Source organism: Columba livia, chromosome 9, assembly GCF_036013475.1.
Source record: "Columba livia isolate bColLiv1 breed racing homer chromosome 9, bColLiv1.pat.W.v2, whole genome shotgun sequence".
Classification (NCBI taxonomy): Eukaryota; Metazoa; Chordata; class Aves; order Columbiformes; family Columbidae; genus Columba; species Columba livia.
The window spans coordinates 16,422,531-16,449,230 of record NC_088610.1 but is presented as its reverse complement, the minus strand read 5'-3'; the positions used below and the strand labels follow the sequence as shown (position 1 = coordinate 16,449,230).

The 26,700-nt window shown below is 37.9% G+C and overlaps 1 protein-coding gene across 3 annotated transcripts in view; it reads right to left on the bottom strand.

Annotated features, from left to right (window-relative positions):
• Window positions 1–3,448: 3,448 nt before the first annotated feature.
• DNER (delta/notch like EGF repeat containing) overlaps window positions 3,449–26,700 on the bottom strand; it is a 109,702-nt gene continuing 86,450 nt past the window's right edge. For 2 of the 3 annotated variants that reach the window (XM_065072992.1, XM_065072990.1), the window contains 5 exons: window positions 21,557–21,679; window positions 18,710–18,823; window positions 17,498–17,629; window positions 11,561–11,810; window positions 3,449–4,532 (listed from right to left, as the gene is read on the bottom strand). In XM_065072992.1, coding sequence (XP_064929064.1) covers window positions 4,421–4,532; window positions 11,561–11,810; window positions 17,498–17,629; window positions 18,710–18,823; window positions 21,557–21,679 — 731 coding nt within the window. In that variant the 3' untranslated portion in view covers window positions 3,449–4,420. The remainder of the gene's footprint in view (window positions 4,533–11,560; window positions 11,811–17,497; window positions 17,630–18,709; window positions 18,824–21,556; window positions 21,680–26,700) is intronic. The other variant, XM_065072991.1, reaches the window with a different exon arrangement.

Sequence of the window (26,700 nt, the reverse complement as noted above, 5' to 3'; positions counted from 1 at the left end):
TTCATCCTCTGCTTCACTGAATAGCAGGAGGGGCAAGAGACGAGAGGCTGGTGGCAGTGACAGGAGTAATGGCCATGCCACTGCCTGCTCGCAGCATGGGTGCACGGCAGCACTTCTGCTGCCGCCTGCTCAGCCTGCACTGCCACTGCACGGGGACACACCAGCGGTTTTTGAAATGGATCTCCAAAGCAGACGGACGGCTCTGTGCTCAGCAGCCTTCTGCAGCAGCAGAAAGGCCAGGTGCCCCCACCCAAGGAGCAGCACATCACAACACAGCACACAGCAATGAGCCCTCTGATGGGGGCACAGCCTCCCTTATAGTTGAGAAACACTGCCTCCTTCACGAGCTACCTGCGCCCCTCAACAACACTGGTTTTCACCAGGTATTTGGAAGAAGATGAAGTTTGTTAGAGCTTAAGGTGGATCAAGATCCAGCGTCTTCCCAAGTACAAGGTCTGCTACTGAAAACTGGTCTTGGTGGGGGACCAAAGCTTCAACTATGTGTCACCTCTGAAGCCCACACAGGGGCTGAAGCTGAGGCAATCGTCTGGTTTTTCTCAGCTAAAGTTAGGGTTGCATCTGTAAGTTTTAATGAGGATAATTCGTGTGTTTTTAGTCAAATTTTCTAGCTGTTGTGTTCAACTGTTCTCTTGGGACTTGCATTTATACCATACTGGAATTAGTCCAACCACATGGACAGGGACGCTATCTTCATCATTTTGGACTGATCCCATCCAGAATTCATGTAAATCATGACATTTGTCTCTTAGCGCATGTATCACAACTCTGAGCTGTAACTGCATGTTTCACATCACCCCAAGAAGCATGCAAGAATAGATGTCCATGCTGCTGGAGGAAAAAGACTCAGTGATGTTCTCCTATTTCTAGATGGAAGAGGAAGGAAAAAGGGACAAACCTGGGGAGTGCACAAGTACTGGAGGTTAATGACAAGCCTGGAGACTTGTCCCCATCTGCAGGAGGAGCTGGAGCCTGTTAGCCCATTGCCAGGGGGAAGAGAACATAAAATTGCCTCTTCCTGCAGGTGGTATTTGCTGTGCATCTATATTTGCTCCCTGTACAGAACAACCCCCACTCTGGTTTGGGAACAGGATATGGAATAACCAGTGTCCTTTGTCTGCATTCATATATATCAAGAGAAAGACATGATCTGGTGTATAAAGACAGTAACTGACTTGTTCTAGCAGCTTCAGAGCTGCTCAGGATGGGTTTGTTCCCTCCAGGTCTGAGGGCTGCTCCATCTGGCAGGCAGCACATTGCCTCACAAGTATCTCAGAAGTGCATGGTCACAGGCATAGTGCATGCATAACGTGCCTTTAGAGTTCAATAAAATAAATTGGAAGGAGCAAAAGTAATTTTCAAAGCACAATTCACAAGAAGCACAGGATGATTTACAGAAGCTAGAGGCTGCAAGCTGACAGGAAAATAGCTCCTCAGAAATTACTTATCTTTCAGGTCAGTCACTTGAGAAAAATATAGGATGGTCAAGAATCACTACCAAGGTGTGATTTGTATGCAGAAGGGCTGCTGCTCATTGCAACATCTCTCTTGTACAATATGGACTATGAATATGTATGTTCCCTAGAACAACAGAGTTGCTGTTTCTGTGCTTTATATAGATTTGCAGATCTTCAAAGATAAACCAATATTTTCCCACTGGAAAGGCTGAAAATTTTGAAGCATGAGTATTTCTTTTCTATCTGATTAACAAATCAATTATAACACCAATATATTTGCTCTTGTTCCACGGAAGTTACAAAAAATGGCAAAGGGCAGGGGTGTCAGACTCATTTTTCCCTGGGGCCACATCAGCCTCGCAGTTGCCCTCAAAGAACTGAATGTAATTTTAGGACTGTATAAATGTAACTTCACCTATCCTGGTGAAAATGAGTTTGACACCCCTGGCATAGGGTATAGCTTCTTCCCAGCCCTTCTTTCTAAGAGGTTCTTAAAACATTCCTGAAAGTCACTTGGAAGTCACCATAAACAAAAGTTTCCACACCTGGAGTAAAGCAGCAGCAGAAAACTGTACCAATGAAAAAAAGCTACTCTGGCAGCCACCAGATGCAAATGCACCAACTTTGTCATAGAAAACTGTGTCTGAAGAATGAAAGGGAGCCTTGAATTTAGCTTTTTAGGTCTCTTACCAGTAATGATTGTCTTGGTCCAACATCACTGAAAGTCCATGGTAGCAGGTACAGGAGGTCAGGAACGGTATTCTTGATTTCTGAGATGCATTTGGCATTTCCATAATTCAAACACAGCACAGTCTTACTAATCTGCACATTCACCATCCAGCCATTCCTAACCATAAGAAATTCTTTGAATAGTGCTTTTCTTTAACAGGTAACAGTTCCAGTTCTACTAAAAGATGTTTTCATTTGCTTTCATTTACAACATTTTGAATTTGGCCTGTATCTGCTGCATATACTATCTTTTTTTTTTTTTTTATTATGAACTAGAATGTAACCTCACAAGAAAATTTACATTTTAGCAACATTAACAGTTTGAGTTACAATAATTTGCTTCTTATCAGCACTAGTCGTGCAAGATGTAGAAAATAATTCAATTGCTATGACTGTAACCACAAGTAGTAATAATAATGAAATTCAAAATTGATAGTAATATATCAGATGCATGCTGCCCACCTAAACAAGAGAGTGAAACCAGTGGCAGCTTTCTTATCTTTACAATTCCTCATTACGTTTGTCTTTAGCCGCTGACCTGAGGTCTGGAGACATCAGTAGCAGCAAGGAAAGGGAAGGGCTGCCTGAGACAACGGCTGTTCTCTCATAGAGGTGATGAGAAGTTTCTGTTTTCCTGGGGACATCTTTTTTTTTCTGTCTGGAAATGTTATTTATATGAAATATGAAGATTTTGGATGCATTCCAAGATTCTTCAACATTAAGAGGTCAGCCAGAGCTTAGCTCTTTAGTGCTCATCAGCCTGTAACATAACAGTGCTGACTGGACATAGCACAGCACCACACAGCAGGATCTACAGGTAGCTGCAGCACCACACAGCAGGATCTATAGGTAGCTGCAGCAATTTCTCTCTATATGATGCAGCCTTGGCTTCCCCAATGGCAGGCCTCTCTGAAACACAATGTCAGATCGAGCCTACTTACGTCAACAGGTTGTTCTGTGACAAAACCTTACCCTTGCTACAACTTAGAGCCCAGATTCGCAGTCAGATCCACTCAGAACAGGGTGTGATTCGTATGGCCCAGACTGCAGGACAGCATCTGTACTCCAGCGATGTATTTGTCTCACTTTTGAAAGATTACCTTGATAACAAGGCCCATTTTTTCCTATTCAACTTAACTGCTGGAATATCTTCTTTCAGCATTATTTGTATGCTCAAGTCCTTTCAAATTTTTAGAAAACATTGCACTTTCAAATGAAGAAAAACAGAAGAAACAGCTGCAATCTTCACTTGATAACATTTATTCAATGTTTTCTGAAATAAGCAATAATTTTAAGAAGCCCATAAGCAACCAAATACAGCCACAAAAACCCCATACTGATCTTAAATAAGAAGCACTATGAGAAATACACAATATTTCATGAAACGATATTGTACACCAACAACCTTTAGGAAACAAACATCTTGAACCATATGCTCAGTTTGCTCACAATATAAAAAACTTTAACCTTTAAAGAAAAATATAGATTCAGTCCAATTGTAGGATCCAATCCCATGCCCACTGAAGCCAATGGAAGTTCTCTCATTGATTTCAATGTTTAAAGGATAATGCCCTCACTTTGCCTCAAGAGGCACTTTAATTATACAAGGCCTAGCCTGAATACTATTACAAAAATGTCAAACATCAACTCAAGATTATGTTTCAACAATTTTCAGGAAATAATGGAGAAATAGGTTATCTATCCATGCATGGAATAAGGCAAAAGCTAATTCATTCAGATTAGGAATAATAATTTTTACTATTTTCTTTTTCACAACACAAACATTTTAGACTTTTTTAAATTACTGGTTATATTATATATCATATTATGCTTCACATTTTTCCTACCTCTACTGAGAAAGCTGGCACTGACATGTCATAAAGAACTCCTCATTGATTATTGTTTTCTGTTCTGTAACAACCACAAGAAACTCACCTGGGTTTAGTAATAGTGTCTACCAAGAAAAAAGCACACACTATCATAAGCTTATAGTTTATAGAGCTTAAGGAACATTAAAATGTAATTCATGAAGTTCACAAATTCTGTTTTAAAATATCTCTTCAAACTAAAAGCTGCAGAAAATTAGTTCTTAAATATTCTACAGAAAATTTTGAAGCATCTAATGGTTTAAATTACTTATGCTTTCTTCTTAAAAATATTTAAATTAGGTTAGTAGCCCATCCGTTTGAAAAATAATCCAAAAAAGATACACTAGATTACAAATCTTTTGTCTTAATCAGTGTAACCAAAGGTTTGTCGTCTGGGCTGTAATCTTCATAAGCAATGGGGGTTGCATCGTACATTGCAGGTCGGGATTTCTTGCCAAACCTGGAAACAAAAGAAAGCTTTTGGTGACAAACAGAAGTACGAATGAGCTAACAGCAACAACCCACTGAGTTATTGTATGCTGTCAGAAACAGAGCCAAAGAACCTAGATAAATTCTAAATTGTATTGCAACATGCCACAAGTACAGAAGTTTAAATATCTGAACTGTAACTTTCGAAATATATGTATCAAATTAAAAAAAATCTTCTTGCAAACAAGAAACAGATTTCATATCAAAGACTACAGGAATTTTGATGTGGAATTCAGCAGTATCAAAATACGGGAAGACTGTGGAAGGCAAGAGTGAAACTAATACCGTTTCAGTGAGGCCAGAATTTTATTTTAGAGCCTGCTCTAACAACCAACATTAATGTCATATCATGTGTATTTACAAAAAAAACCCACATCACAACATACATAACGTACATCTATGTCACATTTGCATCTGGAAATGCATCAGATATGCACTGAATTGAGTTGCAAGCTGTAGACAAAACATTTTAAAAAATGAACCTGAAGTCTTTGCTCACCTGACATCCACACTTCAGAAGCACATTTAAATCACCAACGTGCTGCATGCTATTTGCTACACTGGCAGAAACAATGCCAGTTAGGATCTTGCAATGCCACATAAACATAGGAATCTGGCAAAGGTTCACAAGCAACAGAATCATATCAACAGCGTGCTCCTCCTGGGCAACCATCCCGGTGAAGAACCAGGTTGTACCTGCCCGTGCAGAGACCTGCTGTGGCTGTGTCATGGTGGCTCCAGTGCTGGGACATGCAGAGCTCCTTTAGGCACCTTTGCACTGCACAGACAGTCTATCACCCTTCTGATCATTTATTAAGATACAAAAATGAGGCTACAAATGCAACTTGAAAGTGGAAAATGTTCTGAACAGAACTGCAGGAGCTTTAAATAACAAAAAGGATCACAGGAAAATGGGGCAAAAAAGGGTCAAATCTGCTTTCCTTATGAACCTGATTCAGAGACAATATTAACACAGAAACAGAAAGACATTTATGTAGTGCTTCACACTAAGATTCTTTTTATTGATTTCTTATGTACCATATAAAGTCTATATTCATTTATATTGTGCACACTGGAAGGTGAGATTAAGAAAATTAAGATTTTTGTGAACAATACTTAGAGCAAACCAAAATTAAACTGATTTCCTTCCAACATTTTTATGCAACTTCCTAACTGTTCCAATTTAATCCTTGGCTGTTTTCAGTGTTCTAGAATTGTCAACAAAACTAAAATGGCTAGAAACATTATTATCTATATTATTATCTATATAGTGCAAATTTCATTTTTCAAAGTACATCAACTGTCAATAAGGCCATGCTAGATACATTTCCATGCATGAATGTCTGCTTTCTTCTGTATTTTACTTTAATAAATACAGACAGGCCACATTCACTCATCAGTGTCACGATGGATAAACTTGATTTTCTGTAAATGAGATAAAATTCCAAGAGTTGGATGAAGGAATAAAGTCATGGCATCTTACTGGGTCAGAGGCACCAATGAATTCTGAATGACCCTTTTTCACCATCACTCTCAAGTGAGGAAATAGAGCTTTGCATAGATACAAATGATGATGAACATTCTCCAGTGATTTAAGTCAGATTTTGCGCTTTCTGACAGATAGAGAACACATGGCTTGTTGCACACAGTGAAGCAGTACAAAAATCTGTTCTCTTGTGTAGGTCAGGGTTGACATGTGCCCCTAATTAGAAAACGCTGAGAAAAGACCACAGCACATGTGCTAGTTGTTTGTGGCCTGGCTGAGCCATCGAGCTGGTAGACCACATTGCTTTGATCAGGCAGTTCGGAACCCCATTCCTGCTCGTAACACTAAACAGAGTTAACACAAACCTCAGAGGTCTCACAACAGAAATGTTAAATGCAGAGTCTTAGTTCAATGGGTGTGTATCTGGTAGAATTTCACAAGGATGCTATTTTATTGTTTAATTGATGACATAACAGAAAACATCAACCAGTTACTAATAGAATCTGCAAGAGATGATTCAAGGGGTAATAAATAGTGAAAAGATGCAGGTCCCTGCTACGGAGTGTAATGAAAGCACATAGAAACAAATGAATAAAGGCTTCCTCCAGTACAGCCAAATACAAGATCACACATCTCACAAAGACTATATACCATGTGGGGAAATCTCAATCCTGTGAAGCACCGAGTCTGGAAAAAGACTGGAGGGACATGATGGATAATCAGTTTAACATTAGCTTTAGTGCCATACGCTGTCTGATGAACAATTATGTGCTTAGATGGGTAAACAGATTGTATCAGAAGGACTAGGGAAATGCTGTGGCCTCTACATTTAGCACTGATGTGTCCATTCACGAGTGGACTGTTCCAATGTGTGCATCCGAGATACTTACCAGTGGCATAGAGATCACGACAAAGTAAATGACATGAGAATTAGAAAATATGTTTTGCAATGAAACACTGAATAAAAGCTATCTGTGTAACTTGATAAAGAGAGGTCAATGGTTCCGTGACAATTTTGGGGATAGTATATATTCAATGTAGGGATTCTTCTTGGCACAGGAAGCTCCATGAGTGCATGGGTGTATATATGTCTGTATGTGACAGAGACTGCAAATTCTACTTCACATAAGGAATGGGGTTGATCCTCCACTTCCTTGGAAGGACATTTTAGAAGATGGCTAACCACAGAGAGTCCTTAACCTCAACAATTCCATTCAGGTAGAAGACTTTTGAGAATATTGGACAGCTGAACCCCAAGGAAATGGTATCCTGCAACTTCTGTGGGATAGGTTGGAGTTCAGAGCTTTCCCAGAAGCTGAAGAAAGAATCCACGAGTTGCCACTCTGTTCAGAAACAGCAACTGATATAAGGAGTCCACAAATAAAGCTTAAACAAGAGAAGGAAAAGGGAGAAACCAGATTTTTTATTTAAAAAGAAAAACAAAAAACAAACAAACAAACAAAACCCAAAACAACAACAACAAAAAACACAAAACCAAAAAACCTACCTACAGGAGGAAGGGATTATTTTTGCCTCCACAGGAGGAGAATGAGAGGATGAATTTCCTCTGCATTATTCAGAGAAAAGGCCATGTATTCAAGTGGTAGTTTGCATATCTAAGTGTAATTGAACTATAACCCTGGAGTTCCCACAAAGCTGAGACTCTGGCAAAGGACATACATAAGCAATTGGCATGTTCAGTGGGGACCGAGTACTTGTGCATGTGATCACACTTTCACAAAAAGGCAGCTGTCTGAAACCCATCACTGGAACCTATGTCGGGAAATGGTAAGAAAAGAGCCTGCACTGAAGCTCATCAGATTCAGGCAGCTTAGGATGTTGCAGTTTAACAAAACTGACTCAAACCCAGGAACTGGGAGAATGTGCAACGGAGAGAAGCTTACCCTGCTGTGACAAGATGGCTTAATCAGAGTCCAATGAACCAGACTCTTTAACATAGACAGAACAAGAGCCAGCACATGAAAATTGAAATGAAAGAAACTGCACTGTAAGTAGTGCATTAAGTCTACTGCTAATGGTATCTAGACACACAAAAAGTCTACAGTCTCCATAAGCAGATACTTTAATTCAGTGTGGATGTCTTTCTGAAGTTAACAATCCAGTTCATTTCAACAACACATTCTGGTTTCAATTCAATGAAGTCTTATGGCTGAAGTAGCCAGTGGTCAACTCTTTCTTTACAGTGTTCTCTTCTGGCTTTAAAATGTATAGGCTTTAAAATAAAAGAAGTATTTATTTACTCTCTGCATAATGAATACTACAGAGAGCTGTGCTTCACCTTGTCAGAAAACTATTTAGTTTTGATCTGCTAACCCTAAGAACATTCACTAGAAGTAGACATTTATTAGTAATGATCCTTGAGCACATTCATTTTCTCTTACAGCCAGTACCTTGATTAGCAAAGATCAAATTATAAAAAAACTATTAAGAAAAAGACCTGCTGAGAAACATGAACACGTAATTTTAACATAATTTACTGACTATGCAACAGGCATCCACACTCCCTGGACACCTACTGACTTTAACATAAACCTTACATTTAAAGAAAATGATCTCCGTTTTCCTTAGGCTTCCATTTTCCACAATTACAAATAAATTTCAGTATCTAACTGGGAAAGAGAATGATTTTCAGAAAATGCTAAGAAGCTAACATTTGACAGCAGGCCTCTTAAATACAGCAATTCCAAAAATTCAGGCCTTGGAGTTTTTAATATTCAGATTTAAGAGTTTATGCAAAAATAACTATAAAAGTTGTGCTCCATTTCCAGGATTGAAATAGCCCAGGCAGTGGTTTTTGTCTTCCTGAAACCAAAATAAACACAATGATCTTCAGAGTAAACCTCTTTGAATTACCTGACTTGGCAACTCTATCTCGGATTTTTATAAGGCATCCATTCTCTGAGAGGCACAGAGAATTATTTCCAATGAAAACATTTATTTTCATTTGCATTAAGTAGAAAGACATTTCCCAAGATAGGGAGACCCTTTACTGGCAAGTTCCAATAATGTAATTTTTACCTGCATCATATGGATCTGAAAAATCATCATGAATCTATCCCAGTCTAAGAATTTCTTTGAAGGCTATTTAACCCTGATGGAAACTTGTTTTTCTAAACTTCTGCCTTCAGAGTAATCCAGACAGTAGCAGTAAAGACCTAAACTAGCCCAGTTCCGTGATTTGAAATGTTTCATAGCAGAAATCTTTTACCATTTCCATTACCTGCTGGTGAAACTGTAAAAGACAGGGAAAATTCACATTAAAAATATCCTACCTTGCTGTTACACTTTCCCTTGGTACCCTTAGATAAAAAGCTGCCAAATTTGCTTTAAGAAATAAGCAAGAAAACCCACGTGTTTCACATTGTTCCCCAGGAGACCAGTTCCAGGCCTCAGGGAAATGCAAAGTACCACTTCAGTGAACAGTAACTGCACAGGACTGACACATTCATCACTGCTGTAGTAGTAGGAGGGAGGTGTTTAATTTGAAAGACTAACAGTATCACCTTGCACCTTGCTGTCCAACCTTGGAGATGTGTAGTACATAACAGCAGACACTCTAAAGGCCAAACAATAAGAAATTATAAAGCTTTTCATGGCCCATAAAGCAACTCCCTCCTCTCCCACTACACTACTAAAGGAAAAGGAGTTGTCAGGGTGTGTACGGTGTGGAGACGCTGAGCTCCTCCTGGAAGGGATGTAAGGCTAAGTGGCAAAGGAGACTTCAATGGAGGAGTTAAAAGAACATTGATTTTATTGCTATGTTAAACAGCCTATACACATCTTTCCTTTTAAAACGTTTACTGTCTGATATATTTTGACAATGAACAAATGTTTTATTGTAAATCTAGTTGAAACAGTTTAAAGAGCTAGTGCCCAAAGCTGTGATGCGATTAACTGAGTTTGTGGAAACTCCTCATTCATTCCAGGTAACTTTGACAACTTCACTGGTGGTACAAATCTATCTATTTAATTTGCACTGAAACAGAACTGGAGTATTCAGAAAATGAATTGCCAGCAACCACCAACCGATATCCACGCATTTCTCCATGTCAATGCACAGGATCGTGTCTCCCTCCATTTTTTTGAAAGCATTTTAATGGCAACATACATGAATGCTCTTGCTGGATTTTGAAGCCATCTTGACAAATTGAAGAAATAGGAGAAAGAAACAATAAAAATGAAAGTTCTACCCTATTAAGAGAGCCGTCAAATACAGAAGAAACAATACTGGCTAGAAGGAAAATGACACAAAGGATCTTGGTTTAATATGTCTCAAAATTATATCATAGAATCATAAAATCATTTTGGTTGGAAGAGACCCTTAAGATCAACGAGTCCAACCACAACCTAACTCTAGCACTAAACCATGTCTCTAAGAACCACCCGTCACTAGTTAATGCAAATAAAATTTCAAAGAAAAGAAAAAGCAAGTAGGTTTCATTTTCAGATGTATGAACAGGAATACCATAAATAAGACAGAGGAGGTGAGTACTCCATTCATTTGGTACAGGTAAACCTCCAGCTGGATAACTATTTCCAGCTGGGGACAACACTTCAAAGAAAGAGAAAGAGAAACTGGAGTATGTTCCAAGGATACAATAAAGAAGTTGGCATGATCCAGGAAAAGGCACTGAAAGAATGGGTTAGTTTAGTCTAGGGAAGGAAAGGGTTCTTTTGCTCTGATTGTTTTTATTATAAAAAAGGGACATACACACACCAATTGATGCCCATGATTTCTATAAAGGGAAGAGCAATAAATTATTTGTGTGACAACCTGAAGAGCAGTAAGAAAGAAGCACCCTAATTCATAGCAAAGAACATCTAAGTTGGATTTTAGGAAAGCCCTTTCTAATTCTATTTAACTCCTTTGGAGGCTTTTAAACACAACTGTTCACAGAGAGTTAGCTATAATTAATGCTATGTCAGTGCAATGGCTTACCCTTGAGCTCTTGAATCCCTTTCAGTCTTGCTTTTGTATTATTCGAACACCCAATGCCCTGGCTTGCAAATGCTCCATTAAAATTAAAAGTCAAAGATTACTAATCTCTGGGAAAGCAAGTAAGAAAGATCTTAATTTTGAAGCAAACAGGAGCACAGAAATGAGTGTTTTTAAGAGAGTCTCACTAAATAATCTGGCAAATTAGTCACAAAAATCGACATGACTTTGCTATCTAATCAAGTTACTTGTGTGTATCAGTGAAAGAGTATATATATTCCAAAGAGAAGATCTTACAGGCTAAGAACTCTGCATCTGTCCCTCTTCACAAGTTACAGTAAATCAATTCAGAATAACTCCCTCCTTTTTTAAGGAGTTGTGCTGGATTATCACACTTTGAATAAGAACAGAATAGGGATCAAAAAAGAACAATGAGCAACACTGGTGATCCTGTCTCTTCATGGTGAAGCAGCCCGTTCTCTGCCAACAGCAGTTAGATCGACTGAAATTACATATCATAACAGATTTCTGTTAAATTACCATCCCCAGAACAAACCTGGCATGTCGGATTGAAGCGATTGCATTACTGAATTCACTGTCAATGCTTCTACAGTTGTAAAATTCTTCATAGGCTGGCCTGGAAGAGCCTTGATATTCAATGCGGCTGATGCGACATATTCCCACAATCAAGATGATCAGCATCAGGACAAAGGCTACGCAGAGAGCCCCAATTATGATGTAGAGGGAGTGACGGGGCATATTTGTTAGACTCTCTGCCATATGCCCGGACTTCCACTGCAGATCTGCTGATAAGAAATGAAAGGTTATAATTAATTAGTAATTCATACCCTTCCTGCTGAACAGAATTCTTTTATGGTATTCACTTTCAAAATGTCTGTGGAGACTTTTGAAGCTAGGGGAATATGTAATTTGAACCTTCCTAGGCTCTGTTATGGGTATGTCACCATGCCTAACATGCAACAAATTTGAATAGCACTATAGGAACACTTACCTAGTTTGATCTCCTGTATAACCCAAGCCATAGAAAGTTATTCTAGCACTATTTTATAATATGCTATATGCTTTCTAAAGGCAGGCAGGTTTTATATTAAAGCTTCTAATAATCCACCCATTCTCTATGCAGTTTGTTCCAATAGTTAGAGAACCCTTCCACTAAAATGTGTCATTTCATACGTACTAAAAATGCGTGGTTTTTTACCTTGAAACATAGGCTTTTGTTATGCCTATCTCCACCAGGCTGCTGATTCTTCAAAACCAGCATTTCAAGGACAAAAAGGGCATCTCCTAAGATGCTAGAGTACTGAGCTCACTGGAGTCTTCTCTCAAGCATAATTTCCCTGAGAGGTCTCAAAGTTCACCTTAAAGTAAAGCCAATCTGGAAGGGGTTTCTTGTATTTGTGTATTCCAGATCTTTATAAATATTCTTGATGCCCAAACTATTGTCTATCAATGCCAAACAGATTGTCTATTAATTGCCTGTGTCTTCAGATCTGTTTTTCTCTAGCATGGGTCAGAGTATTTCTAATTAACCTATACTTCCCTCTAGGGTTCATTTTTGGCAGTTTTCTAAGCCTATGGTCTCATAAATTATTTCAAATCAGGAATGGGCTTGAATTACTCTGACTACAGAAATCTGTCACTCTGCAGAAGTTATTTCTAGAAGGTAACTGTTCCTTTTTCAAACTGAATTCTGCTTTGCACTGTTTTAGAAACTCCCTTTACACAAACAGTCTGGGAACAGGGCTATCAAGCACATCCTTTGGGAATTTAGGATATTCATAGAAGCCAACTCTCAAAGATGTTGATGGTAGTTAACAGATTTTAGCATCTGAGCCAGAATCACAAGTTCAGTGGCATCTGTGGATATAATCTCCATCCATAGCAGAAATACAGGGGAATGTATAAGTAGAGAAAAAAAATAAATCCATTTTAGAGGAAGGTAGGGAGAAAGCCTGAAGCTGTAACATGGGAGATTCACCTGGCTAGAGTCTGAAGAAATAGTTGCTCTTAGTTTACAGTAGTAAAGGCTGTCCTGGAGCACCTCTGAGCTTGGACTTGTTTAGACTTTCCTCTGCAAATGTGAGCTGAGTTTACAGGACTGTTTGTTTGTGTTATCTGCTTCAGAGATCAGTGAAGTTTTGATCAGCCTGAATAATGCAGTTTCTAAAGTACTGTTCCTGCAATCTGCCCAGTCAGGATATAAGGCAGAGAATACAGCTGTGCTCTGTGCATGTTGGGATAGGTTTCTATTTCTGTTCTGCGGCACATTCGTCACACACGGTTGTTTCTGTCAGGTTGTCAGACTAGGCCAAATTCATATCCAATGCACACAGATATATGGCAAGACAGTTCTGATTTAAACTCTGTGTCTTCCATCTCTGGGTTATAAGGATGAGAGAAATTTCCTCCTTTCTTTCTCACCAGATAAAAATATGAAGATTAACTCCAAAGATTAGAAATAACATAGGAAAGCCAAAATCACAGTATTCCGTTGTCATAGTAATGTTCATAAAATTAATTAGGAATTTTATTTCAATGTGTGCCACATAGTCTGTACTACAAATGATTTGTAATTCTAATTTTCAAGTAACCACATGGTTTGGCTTAACTTGGCAACTAGATTGATAATTACAAAAGTGGCAAAGGTAATGATATTAACAAATAACCAGCAAGCATTAAAGAATTCATGTGAGATATTTTTTAAGCATTTTTACAGTGAACTCTTTGTTAACTTTTCTATGCAAATTCATTTACATTTTGAGAGGAAAAATATCATCTTTATAATTAAGACTGATTTAATCCTATTGCTAATACTGGTAAAGACCATAAGATGATATAACAAACACCACAGTTCATCCATGCAACATATATCTTCTCTTGTTTGTTGTATATACAGGATTTGAAAATTAAAGAGTACAGCTTGACAAGAAGATAACCCTGAAATTCTGTTAGGATTGTCGCTCCAAGCAGATAAAACAGCTCGTGAAAATAATGGGGAACTATTAGTAGTGAATACAGAGTTGTTCTACCAAAAAAGAAAGACAAATGGCATCCTTCATGGCTAGTAACAGAAAATCACAAAAGATAAAACGTGATTCATTTAGTAAAATGACTCCTGAACACCAGCTTGTCCCCCCTTTGAGAAGCCTGAAGCCTGGCTTCACTGTGTCTTTTTCTAGCATTCAGAGGGATGGTCCAATGCAAAGGAAGCCAGTATCCAGTGTTTAAATTTAATTTTCAATGCCTTATTAATCATTATGTACAAATTGCTGAAACAATATAATATGACAAGGAGATATGGAAAGATGAACAGAAGCACATTTACTATCAGATTCAGTCTTTGAAGCTGAACAGAAAGCCAGCATGCCATTGACTGAACTCCAGTGAGATCAAAATTGCTGCATCTGTTTATAAAAGAGCTGGATATGGCCTTTCTAGGTATTATTAGAATTGTGTTCGCATCAGTTGGTCAACGCGTAGCCTAGGGAAAGACAATGAGCACAAAGATCTTCCCATGGAAACAGAGTTCTGTAGAGAAAATCTGCAGATCAAAATACTTTTAAATCCTTTCTGCAAAGTGATTTCTTTAAAACTCAGTCCCTCTCTATCTGCATAATCCTCTATATACCTGGTAAAATCCAAGTGCTTTAGGAAAGCTTCCACAGCTTTTGTGTAAGCTACTGCATTGGATTTGAAAGGCTGCATGTCCACACTTACATTGGACTATTGTGAAGTATCATAGTGCCCCATCACAACACATCATTTTACACTGATGCTGTGTCAAGGTGACTCTAGTAGCAAGAGAACATCAGACATTTGCTGCTGCTAAACTTATTGAAAAAACAATCGGTAACCCTCAAATTTTAAACTTAATTGCTCTTAAAAACTTATCTTTATGTGAGTATGCAAAGATTTTATTTTCCTGTTTTCATTCCTTCAAGACTAATCCAAACCAGAATTTTCTGGATTGCATTTTTTATATATCCTATATTATTATCATCATATACATACAGTCTATTAGCTATCTTGATTTATTGGATAAAAAAAAATACACTAGTTCAAACCTCTTCAATTAAGAACAATTGCCATGAACAATACGATATGATTTATCCTCCAAATATTGAGATGGAAAAAAAAGGTCTGATATTTCTACTTGAGAATCAGCCTGGCAGTGTTATCAATGCCAGTTAACGCTCAGATAATTCCCTGCCTCCTGCCACAGTAATCACGAGACAGAAGAACAAAATAGTCAGTTAAAGGCTTAAAACAGCAAGAACGAAGTGCTGTTGCTTATTTCCATCATTTTATCCTACACAGTTTGTGAGTGTGTAATACAAGCAGAAAACCCAAGTTCTTGAGCAGGAGGCAAGGCCATTGCAGTTCAAGTATAAACAGATGCTACATGTAAAGAAATACACACTTCAGCAGAGACAACGTCTTCGCTCAAGAGAACAAAGTTGAAGCAGAGTTTTATTCAGTCTCTCTCTCATATACTTACAAATGAGGTCAGAAAGGAGCTAATATTGACCAGCCACAGATGTAAGCGTGAACCTACCTGACACATATAGTGCTTAGGGGCATGTGTCCCTCACAAGGGGAAGCAAGAATAACTGAGTAGCTGGACAGTAGGAAAAGGCTACTTCAGCCCTCTGTTGTGCTTCTCCCATTTTCCCATGTGTTTATATTCACCTCACTATGCATCTGTGGTGCAAACAGCCAAACTCTTAGTGACTAGAGCATGAGAACCAAAGGAGGACTCCAGAGCAAGCATCACTGATTTCACATAGGACATCTGCAGACTCAGAAAGCATGCAAGCCTGTCTGTTTCCGTTTGGCATCTATCTATTCCATAACATAACAGAAATGTAATTATTATTATATCAAGGCACTGCAGGAAGTACATTTCCAGGATGATTATCGTTGTCTCCAAGAACTACACTCCTCTGTCTGTCAGCCCACCATTTATTAGCTGAGGCAAGCAGAATTACACTGCCTTGTTGATCAACTTGGACGTGCACGTTTCAGGGATCACTAACAACAGCCTTGTCAGTAAAAGCTGATCTGAGCATCTTTTAGCATGAGCAATATGGTATACAGATAGCATGCAACATTGCGGTGCCAGCACCATACAGGGAACTGTGTGTGCCATTCACAGAGACAACAAAAAGGCAGAGCTGGTACCATCTCTGGACTAGCTAACTATGCTCTTCTGTAGTCTTTGCTTTTAACAGAAACCACTGGAAGTTAATTCACAACCAACAGTTACAGGGAGAGGACGTCATAACCACGCCAATATAAAACTTTTGTGTCAGTCCAGGTGAGAACAGAATTGTCTTATGATGTTAGTAAGGACTAACATCAAGAATAGAAACAAATTTAAAAAGCAGTCAATAGGTTTAAGCAGCATTTCAGTAAAAGAGAGTTAAAAATAATCTTCATATACTCCTTGTGTAAATGAGATATGGAAAACATTTTTTTATTCCAGCCTTTGTGCAGATATTTTCTCATGATGTACAATAGGAGCTCTCTGTGTTCCTTTCTGTTTATTTTTTAATCTCTCACCTATCCCTACAACATTAGGTGTGCTAAGTAGTGTAAACCCCCTTAACCTGTGTATCTGAATAACATCTTGAGAGGATCTATGACCACAGTATCTGAGCATTGAAGCAGTTAAATACACAGCTAAATTCCCTAGTAAAGACAACATCTGTAGCCCAAGAACAAGACATCAGGGAAATACAAAGCAGCTCAGTGAGCAGCAGAACTAATTAAGCCTAATTTCTGCTTTAACTCTCCACAGCTGGGCTTCATACTTTCTTCCTCTCAAGGACTCTCTACTTGTCCATCAGGTTGCAATTATACCAAAGCTTTTCTCTGTACTAAGTGAGATCATACTGAAGCTGTTCCTTCACTAGACCCACCAGTGGAACCTCGATAAATATTTTGGTATGGAGACCTTTACCTTTCTAACAAACTTGGTTGAAATTGGCTTATGTTTGGAAAAGTTATTCCTGAAAAAGCTGGTAAATGCATGCATACACAAGTCACAGCACAATTACAAAGGACTTGTTTCCTTAGGTAAGCAAGTTAAAAACTGTTTTGCTGAAACTTTACTTCAACTGCAGGTGCTCATAGGTCAATACCAGCCTGTTAGGACTATGCTTATAGTACTGTGGAAGTACACTTCACCCAAAGTAAGCTCTGAAGCATAACTGCAATTAAAAGGCAAACTGCCTAGTGCCCAGCTGTGAGAGACCATCATATCTGAAAGCAGGGTGCCCAGAAACAGAATTTTCTAACTTTCATAGCCACATTTTAAATGTTATGGATTAAAATAAAATGCTCTTAACAGAATTTTGATAATTTACAGATGACTGAGAGTTGTTGTGCTGATAGGTATTTAGAGACAAATATAAATTTCTCTATTATAATGTATTGTTTTTAGAAATATTTAGAAAACTACAAAACTTACGTATTTCACAGTTTGCACCGACCCAACCATGTGGACAGTGGCATGTGTAACCTCCGGGCTGATCTATGCAAGTTCCAGCGTGGTGACATGGGTTGCTGTCACAGTCATTTACATCAATTTCACATTCTTCACCTTATATCAGAGAAAAAAAAATCTATATAGCAAATGCCTCATGTAGCAGGTACATCATCAGTCATTTTATTTTTCTCTAGCTGTAAAACACATAATAGCTCAATAGCAGCTTTCTTCTCAGAACATCAAAAATATTCTGTAACTGTTCCAAGAAGTCTCACATAGCATCCAAGAAGGAAATATTATCCTCATTGAACCAGGTGAAAACAAAATCTGAAAGCTAAGTGACTTGACTAATCTCACCCAAATTATGTGTGTCTCTTTAAATATAAACTCCATCCCAACAGAATGCGATATAACAATTTATCATGTATATTCAGAAATGCTATGCAATAATGTAGATAATCATCACTTCTGAGAAACAGCCACTGTACAACAGAAAGCTAAGTATCCTCAAAAAAATGTCCTTTAATTAGCACAGATCACAAACTATCATTTGATCTATGAAACAGCTATGAATGGGTTTATCTATTACAACATTGGATATTACCTTACATGACTAACAAAACACGTGGTTGTAAATTATCTTGACAGCAGATATTGGGGTTACACCAATCATGTCAGTTTAAATACAAGGCCAAAGGATTAAACGGGCTGCTTGCCATTACTCTGAAAGTGTAAATTGACTCATAACAAGCACTTTAGGGCTTTTAGCAATTGCATATTAAGGTAATGGAATGAGTTGTTTCTTTAGTTCACAGTAACTAAGGTCAATGTTAAAACATTTTCCAGTTTCAACAGTGTCCAATTAGTATATTGGCTTACCTGGAAGTCTAGAAAATGTTATTTTTAAAATGCAATCTACTCTCAAGCAGTAAGGTCATAAAGCATGTTAAATAGCTGTTAGTTTAGTAAGTTATCTTTAGTAACAGGCTTTCTTTTTGCTGCAAAATTTTAAAAACTCAAAGCAGTTTTAAGTAATATCAAGAAGTTTTCATTCTCACTAGATTGATTACAATTAAGCAAAGTCCAAATTAATTTGTGTCCTTGAAGAGACAGAGTCTTACTTGGTATTTGTCTTCTTTTGGACACAGTGAACACTGACAACTAGGCGTTCTGTGTAATGTACAAATTACTTGCCTGTATATCCAGGTGAACAAATACAGGTAGCATTTAGACCTTCGCTGTCACAAGTGCCACCATTCTGACAGTTGATGTTAACACAAGGATCTTTATATAATTCACAGTGCCTTCCTGAAAAGGTAAAATTAGTAATTGCCATTAACGTGACCTATACTGACAGCATGAAATCAGTACATGCAATAACTGAACTTCACCTGGAAGAGCGCATTGATGTGCAGCCTCCAATCCTGTCCTATTAGGCTAATGCCATAAGACAAACACCATATCTTTTACGGTAGCTAAACTTTCACACACATGCCTCCTCTTGCTCTTCCCACCCACTGAGGCTTTGGGACAAGAGAGGCAGGGCGATTTCTGCTAACAAGATCTGAAGGTGTTTCTATGAAAAACCAATGGTATAATAATGCATAATCTGATTAGCTATCTAATATTCTTCAATAAAATGTAAACAATAATTTTCTTCAGTAAGAATTTTCTGTGATAACTTATTTAACAATATACATAAGCATTCTTATGACTCTTACTAACTTTTGCAGGAAAATGAGGAGCATAACTAAGGCAATAAAAAGAGACATTCATTTATTCAAATGTATAGCTAAAAGTAAATAATCAGTTGATCAGTTTCGTGCCACTGCTTTTGATTCCTCATCCTCAGGTGTGGGCTACATGAATTCCACTGCTTTGCCTTGCAGAAGACAGTGCAAGATGTATCTGGCATGCAGAACATAAAGGACAACGGACTCCCACCTGGGGATGGGGAGAGAGGCTCTACTGCCACTGCTACATGCATCTTTTTCTCTGGATCTACTTTTCAGATAAAAATAGAAAACTCAATACATGAACGATCTAAGCAGTGCATGAGAGATGAAAAAAAAAATGTACACATGTGAATAATGAATGAGCAGTGGGGCTTAGTTTAAAATATGTCTCTTACAGTAAAATTAGCTTACATTTCAAATACCTGCTTAAATTTATGCGTTAATATAAGTTTTAGGTCTAAATCTAAGTCTTACTACCATTCTTTGCTTGGGAACAAATCCAAAGTGACAGATTAGCTAACACCCTAAATTATCTTCAAGTTTTCCCATTTTTATAGTTTTACAAGAATTTCAACAAACTGAAGAGCAGGACAGGCTTCTGAATGTTTCTTTGTGATAAATTACAAACACATTAAAATTAATAAACTTAGTTCTCTAGTGTTCTATGCTGCAGTTATGTACAGCAATGCAAACTTATATGAGTCATACAAAACCAACAATCTCAAGTTAATAGTGATAATTAGAAAATTATATAAAAGCAACTTATTTTAAATATTCTTTTAATAAATACACACACATACTAACTTGCTACAGACCTGCTGAAATCATTCGGTCAGTCTGTCAGCAGCAAAAGGCAGAGCACTCTGGCCTGAGCAGCCTGCAGTGGGCAGGAGGTGGCAGCAGGACAAGAGCCCCTGTGCACAGACTGGCACATCCCTTGGTCCCGCTCTTGTCTGTGTGCCAGCCTGGAGAGCATGGGCAGCAGGGCCGGGGGACTGCAATCAGGGAGGTCTGGGTTGGTGGTGCTAAAATTGAGGTCCCTAGTGGCCCACACAGTATCTTGAGCTGAGTACCTCAGCTCGATTCATTAGTGTCACTGAAAACCTTAAGTATGGGAATAAAGCAAGCTCAGTAATGAGCAAAAGCTGCTCACAGGACCAGGTCCCTGCTTTCATCTGAAGCGAGATGTGCTGCACACACAGTGCTTTCAGTGTGTACAGATCAGTTGAGAACAGAACATGAAGTCATAACATTACGGTTCAGTTCTCTGAACTGTCATGAAAAGCTGAGGGTCTTTTCCTCCCTAAGCCTCTAAAATGATGGATTCTGTATCTATTGTCAAAGACCGGTGCAATCACCAGCATGAAATACATATTTAGCCTCAAGCAGCTGTTAAGCGACTGTTACTTATCAACACAGATAAGGACTGATATTTTTAATGAGAAAGTGGTGGGGTAATGTTCCTTAAAACATAGTCATTCTATGTAAAATTTGTATGTTAATAGTAATAACATATATAATTACATTCAAAATGTTCTCACAGCATGAGTTGAAACAGAATATACAAAAAAGTATCCTTTTAACTCTCCACAGAGGAATGTGTCACAGAGAGCTGGTATGTGCTACTCTGTGTAAAGCTGAAATCTACTGCAAGATAAAAGATTTTGTATAGCAAAACACATGCTTTTCTGTTCTGTCCTATAAATTACTTAGGAAACACAAAAGCCCAATTCCATTTGAATATATCTAGGAATAGCTGCCGTCAACACAGGAAAGCAGTCACAGACCTAATACAGTCTCTGGGCTTTATGATCTTCTAAATAAACAATCCACGTAAAATTCCAATTTTTACTCCTTTGTGCTAATCTGTTTCCATCTTTTATTACTATGTTTTTAACTCACATCACTGGAGAAAATAAATTAAAAAATAATTTGGAAAGCCCTCCATGTAATGGCTCCTAACAATACTGATAAAAAATGTTATTTAACAGTTGTTTTCTTTTAAAACCCCATCACTTTCTAACATACCTTAAAAAGAGCAGAAAAAAGTACACCTAAGAAGAACAGAGAGAAGCCATTTGTCCCAGACAAGGACATATATTTCTCACAGACCAGGTAAATCTCAACTATTCATTTGAATAAAGATTATGGGATCAGGATCTACCTTGAAGTTATTTCCATTAATTTTAGATGTGGGATTTGTTTCTGCTTACTAGAGGATATTGTGTATCTCTCTTTGTAAGATAACATACCATAAAACAGTACATGGAACAATTCAAAAAACAAGAGGCAGAACCCATCCCACCTTCATATTCAGCGAGGCAGACGCACTCATAACCATTGACAAGGTCTCTGCAGGTGGCTCCATTCTGGCAGGGTGCAGAAAGACATTCGTTATACTCCTCTTCACAGTAGAGGCCATGGTAACCTAAACCACACAAAGAGGAAATAAAACAAACTATGAAACACTTCCCAGTAAAAATTAACAACTAAGCATCTATAGACTGCGGGCAGTTGTCCGCAGACAGACACATGTAAGGCATCAGTTTTAAGGACATCTGCTCCCCAGGTGAGATTACAAAAAATCCTGGAAGCACAATGTTCTGAGAAAAGCCTCAGTCCCAGTGATAAAGCACAGCGAGGCCATAAACACAGAGGCTGGTGACCAGGTTCACTGTGAACAATGTGAAAAACCACACTCTGATTGTAAAAAGGGATAAACTAATATCAAAGTACCTCCTGGCTTTCTCAGATCCTTGTGTCAAAGCCACCTTGTATTGAAGTGGTGATAATTGTATAACACTAGTTGGAATGATAATGTATTCTAACTTTAATGCCGTACAATGTCAAGACACTGTAGAGGCATTAAGATACTTAATTTTTACAATATTGCCAAGCTGTAGGCAGGTATTATGGTCTGATTATGCAGATAAAGAAAGTAGGAGCACAGAAAAGCTGAGACCTGCTAATGGCCATGAGGTAAGAAATAAAGGAGTTCATCCACTTGAAATAGCACTTTGCTCATTATTTAACATGTCATATCATTATCAGTCTTAACAGTAGTTGAAATGACTTTCTAGATATGGTGTATCAGGTCAAAGTAGTACTTATTCATATAAAGTAACAGCATAAATTAGTGTAATATAAGAGCAGAAATAAACCAGCTGTAATGCTAAAGTATCTTTGCCTGATCATTTTGGTTACTTAGTACTAAATTCAAAGAATCATAAGCCTGGTCGTTTTGAAGACTATCATATTTGAAACCAAGAAGCTTATATAATTCCTCTTCAATTGACCCAGGTTATATTTTTGTTACTGAAACGTTTTCTTTCTTCTTTCCTTTTGCCTTTTTGCTTATTTTCTTTCTTTTTCTTTTTTTTTTTTTTTCTTTTTTCTTTCTTAAAGCAGGGGCTTTCCAACTCCAGAAATAATGTCTATATTTATAGGCAATTAATTCATTAACAAGAAAAAGAAAATAGATTGGTCATAATGCTTAGTAAGTATAAATGATTCATTTAAATGCACCATAAGCACTGCACAATCATTAGCACAGACAACTGCAACACTGCTAGTGTGTTTGACTGATGAAAAAAGTATGGGGCAATTTTCATGAGTATTTTTATCTTCCCCATTCTTTGGGGGCACAAGGAGTTCTTCAAATATGCTTTCATATGAAAAGCACTTATTCACAAAGAGCAGTCATACAGACTATATATGGCATGATACGTTAACAGTACATAAGGGCATTCTTCCCACTCCTCTACCATGGATTAATTTTGCTTAAATCCATTAAACATTTAACCTTCTTGACTCCATAGCCAATACTCCCCTTGACCTGCCATTAGTGTGATATAATACCATGAATATGTATTTGTAACCTATAATATAACACCATGCACTGGAACAGTGTTTATGAATGTTTTAAAATCCTTATTTACTCATTATATATAACTATAAAGGCAAGAGATGAATTAGCACAAAATGAATAAAGATGCCATGGGCAAGAATAAAGATGCTAGTGAAAAGGCCTAAAATACAAAGTGTAGATTCTGCAATATGATTTTATTTCTTCAGATAATCTCCAGTTAGTGGCAAAACTTACAGACAGGAAATGAGGGTAACTTTCACAAACAAAGTACCAGAGAGGGGCAGATTCTTATCTTAGTAAGTGGCAATCTATATTCACTCCCTTGGCCTAAATTTTCCTCAAAATTCTCACAGAATCATAGAAAATACAACAAATGGCATCTCCAGACACCATTTCCATTCCCCCTCGCTCTTATGGATAATTAAAAATAAAACTGTATGAAGATATAACAGAAGTTAATACTGCACAAGATGGTTATGCAATATTACCCATTTGATTTTGCACAAAATTGTCTTTTCATAGTAAATAGTTAGCTGGACTAGTAGCCTGTTAAGAACCTTTCAGAACCACTTTCTCCAAAGCTGTTGGCCAGGCAACACCAAATTAAATATAGTAAGTGTTATGGGCTTTTTATTAGCCTTTGATGAAGTCTATCTAGCTTATGTTAAAGAGAAATATCCATATGTCATGACATCTGTAGCCAACGTACAAACGACCAAAACCAGAAAACTTATTAAAAAATATGGGAATTCCCTGTGTTGAACACAGATGTAATTAGATAATTTCAGGAAAAAAAAAAAAATCTCCATGTGTTACACACTTCTCACCTTTCAAAGGGAGCAGAGGGAAATTTGTGACTGAATAATTGCCTGGTTTCCAAAAACAATATGAAATATCGCATCACCTCCTCAGGATTAAGACAGCCCCCACTGTCAGACAATGCACACAGTGGTGGAGAGATATTTTCTCTCCCCACGAGAGGGCAGATCTCACCCACACACAATTTCACCCTCATTGTCCTCACCCTGGTGCCAGCAGGTTCCTTCTGCTGTCACTGCTGTGATGGAGAAAGTTCTACCGTGGGACCAGGCACCTGAGGGAAAGGCAGGTTTCTTCTCATGAAGCTAAGACACACCGTGTCACTCTCCAGCTTTTTGCTTTGTACTACTGCTTTTAAATTATACTGATATATATTATTACACTGAATTCATACATATATCCTTAAAAAGACTACATTCATAATTTCTATATTTTCATTAAAGAATTGAGATGGAAAGAGGAAAATTTTTCATAGACAACTTCAGAATAACAGACTGCAGTACAGCTCTTGCTCTCTTTCTAGTCGCATTACAATTCTGCTGTTTTTATGTCACAAGCAATGTCAAACACAGCTATATGCATCTTTTGAGGTGTATAACATTTCTGTGGACATATTCAGAAAGAAAGAACCAATACCTACATTAACAACACTTCTCCAGCTGCTGTGTCCTGGGCAGGGAAAAAAACACATGGGCCACTGCACCTTCCAAAAGGGCAACTAATAGTAATAAATTTATTTTTTTCCAGGTCACTAGAAACTCGATATGCCTTCAACAACAGCACCTTCATGAACTCAAGCAGAACTTGCCAATGATGATCCCATACTGGTGTGCTCTCTTCAGAAGCTGGGAAAAGGACAGAGAACCTAAAAAAAACCCTAAAATAAAAATGTCTCTGTATTACCTCTTCTCCCTCAACATGACTGTCCTTCTGCTACTGGTCTTTACAAGGGTGGGAACAGATCCATTGCCACTCTTCTCTGGATTCCCAAATCTTTCTTTCTGTTTCTTAAGCAGCAGAGAGGCTGCCTTGAAGAGGCCAGGATATCTGCCTGATGTTTTCTGGCATGGTCTTCAGACAGCTATTTGTCAAGGTGCACTCTCTTTGCACATGGCTATGTTTAAAATTGCAAAGGGAGAAAACGAGAAAGAGAATACACAACCTGTGTCATGCAACCTGATGAGAAGAAGCCATGGGTTTTATCAAAGCCTTTGAGAGCAGTAGACAGAGCAAAAGATACAGCAGTGCTTGTCAAAGTCTTGAGAATATCTGCACTATCAGGTTAACAAAAGAGAGGGAGAAGATTCCCTTTATAAATCAATTAAGAATGAAGCTGAAAAGCTTTCGAGGCTTTCTTAAACACTAGCTCCTCAACAGAGATGTTCTGGGCTTATCCACACTTAACACCGCAGCAAATCAAGGCAGCAGGGCAAAAATCCCATCTGTATGAGAAGGCCTAACGGGATACAATGCAAGAGAGCTCTGTTTTGTAGAGAACAGCAGCAGTTCATATATATGGCCACTAACTAGCACAGTGGCACATTATATAGTCAAGAAATAAATGTGTTTGGTTAAAGTCTGAGCTTATATAGAAATTAAAGAAGAGAAAGAGAGAAGAGCTGCTCCAGATGGCAGGATGGTAGAAAGGCATGCCAGTACCAGCCATGGTCAGATTGCACGAATAGTTGTCTTAGTGTAGAACTGGAACAAAGATGGTGAAACGGAGGCAATAAAGGGCTCACAGACAGTCTGGAACTGGAAGTAACCTAGAGTCACTTCTGCCAGGGCTTGCATTTCCTCCCCAGTTCCAAAATGTGCAAAGGGAAAAGACAGAGAAAAGAAAAATTGCTACTGCTACAGGTAAATGCTGCACTGGCCTCTGCAAAGGCACCGAGATAAACATACTTTCCTATAAGCATCTATTAAGGTATATGAGCAAAAAATCAAGTGCAAAGGAAACATCCTCCACGGTACTACTTCTGAAGTTGCCACTACTCTTCATAGCCTGTGGAACTTTTTCTCCTAGTTTGTTTGTTGTTGATTTGTTTGGGTTGCTGAGTTTTTTTGGTTGGTTGGTTTTTGTTTGTCTTTTTCTAATATTCTATATGTGGTATCATATATAGTTATAAAGTAGAGGGCAGATGTTTAATGCCTTTGCAGTTTCAAACTCCATACTCTATGTCTTTAAGAAAGCCAGATTCAAAGCTTTCCTGTGATATTACATTATCCCATTTCTAGACAGATTTCTTTGCTTAGGGCTACAAAAAATAAAAATAATATATTAAATATTTGCATTTGAAATTGATAACAGCTGTTCTATTAAAATAACGGAGTGTAAAGAGGAGAAAAGCTTTAAGAGGAGGAAGAAACTGCTTTGGGATTCAGGGACAAAATCAACATTCCATGAACAGACAGAATGGGATTACACTGATTTCATGAGCCAGGCTCTAGATGAGAAAGCCAACAAATAAGCACAAAAATTTTAATCAAGATTAGTTCTGTAACATAGGGTAAGCATGAAAACACAACGAAAACTATGAATTTAATGTCCAAACACTGTGTAAAGGGCCAGGTGATAAGTATTAATAATAATAATTGGGTTATGTAAGCATATAATTAAACATTTAATGTTTCATGAACAATTGAAAAAATCACACACATAATACAAAGTAGGTATTGTTGCATAGGCTTTTGAATTCCCCAGAGCCCTCTCATAAGATATTTGAAAAAGAAGTATATTCAACTTAGCAATAACAATTTTT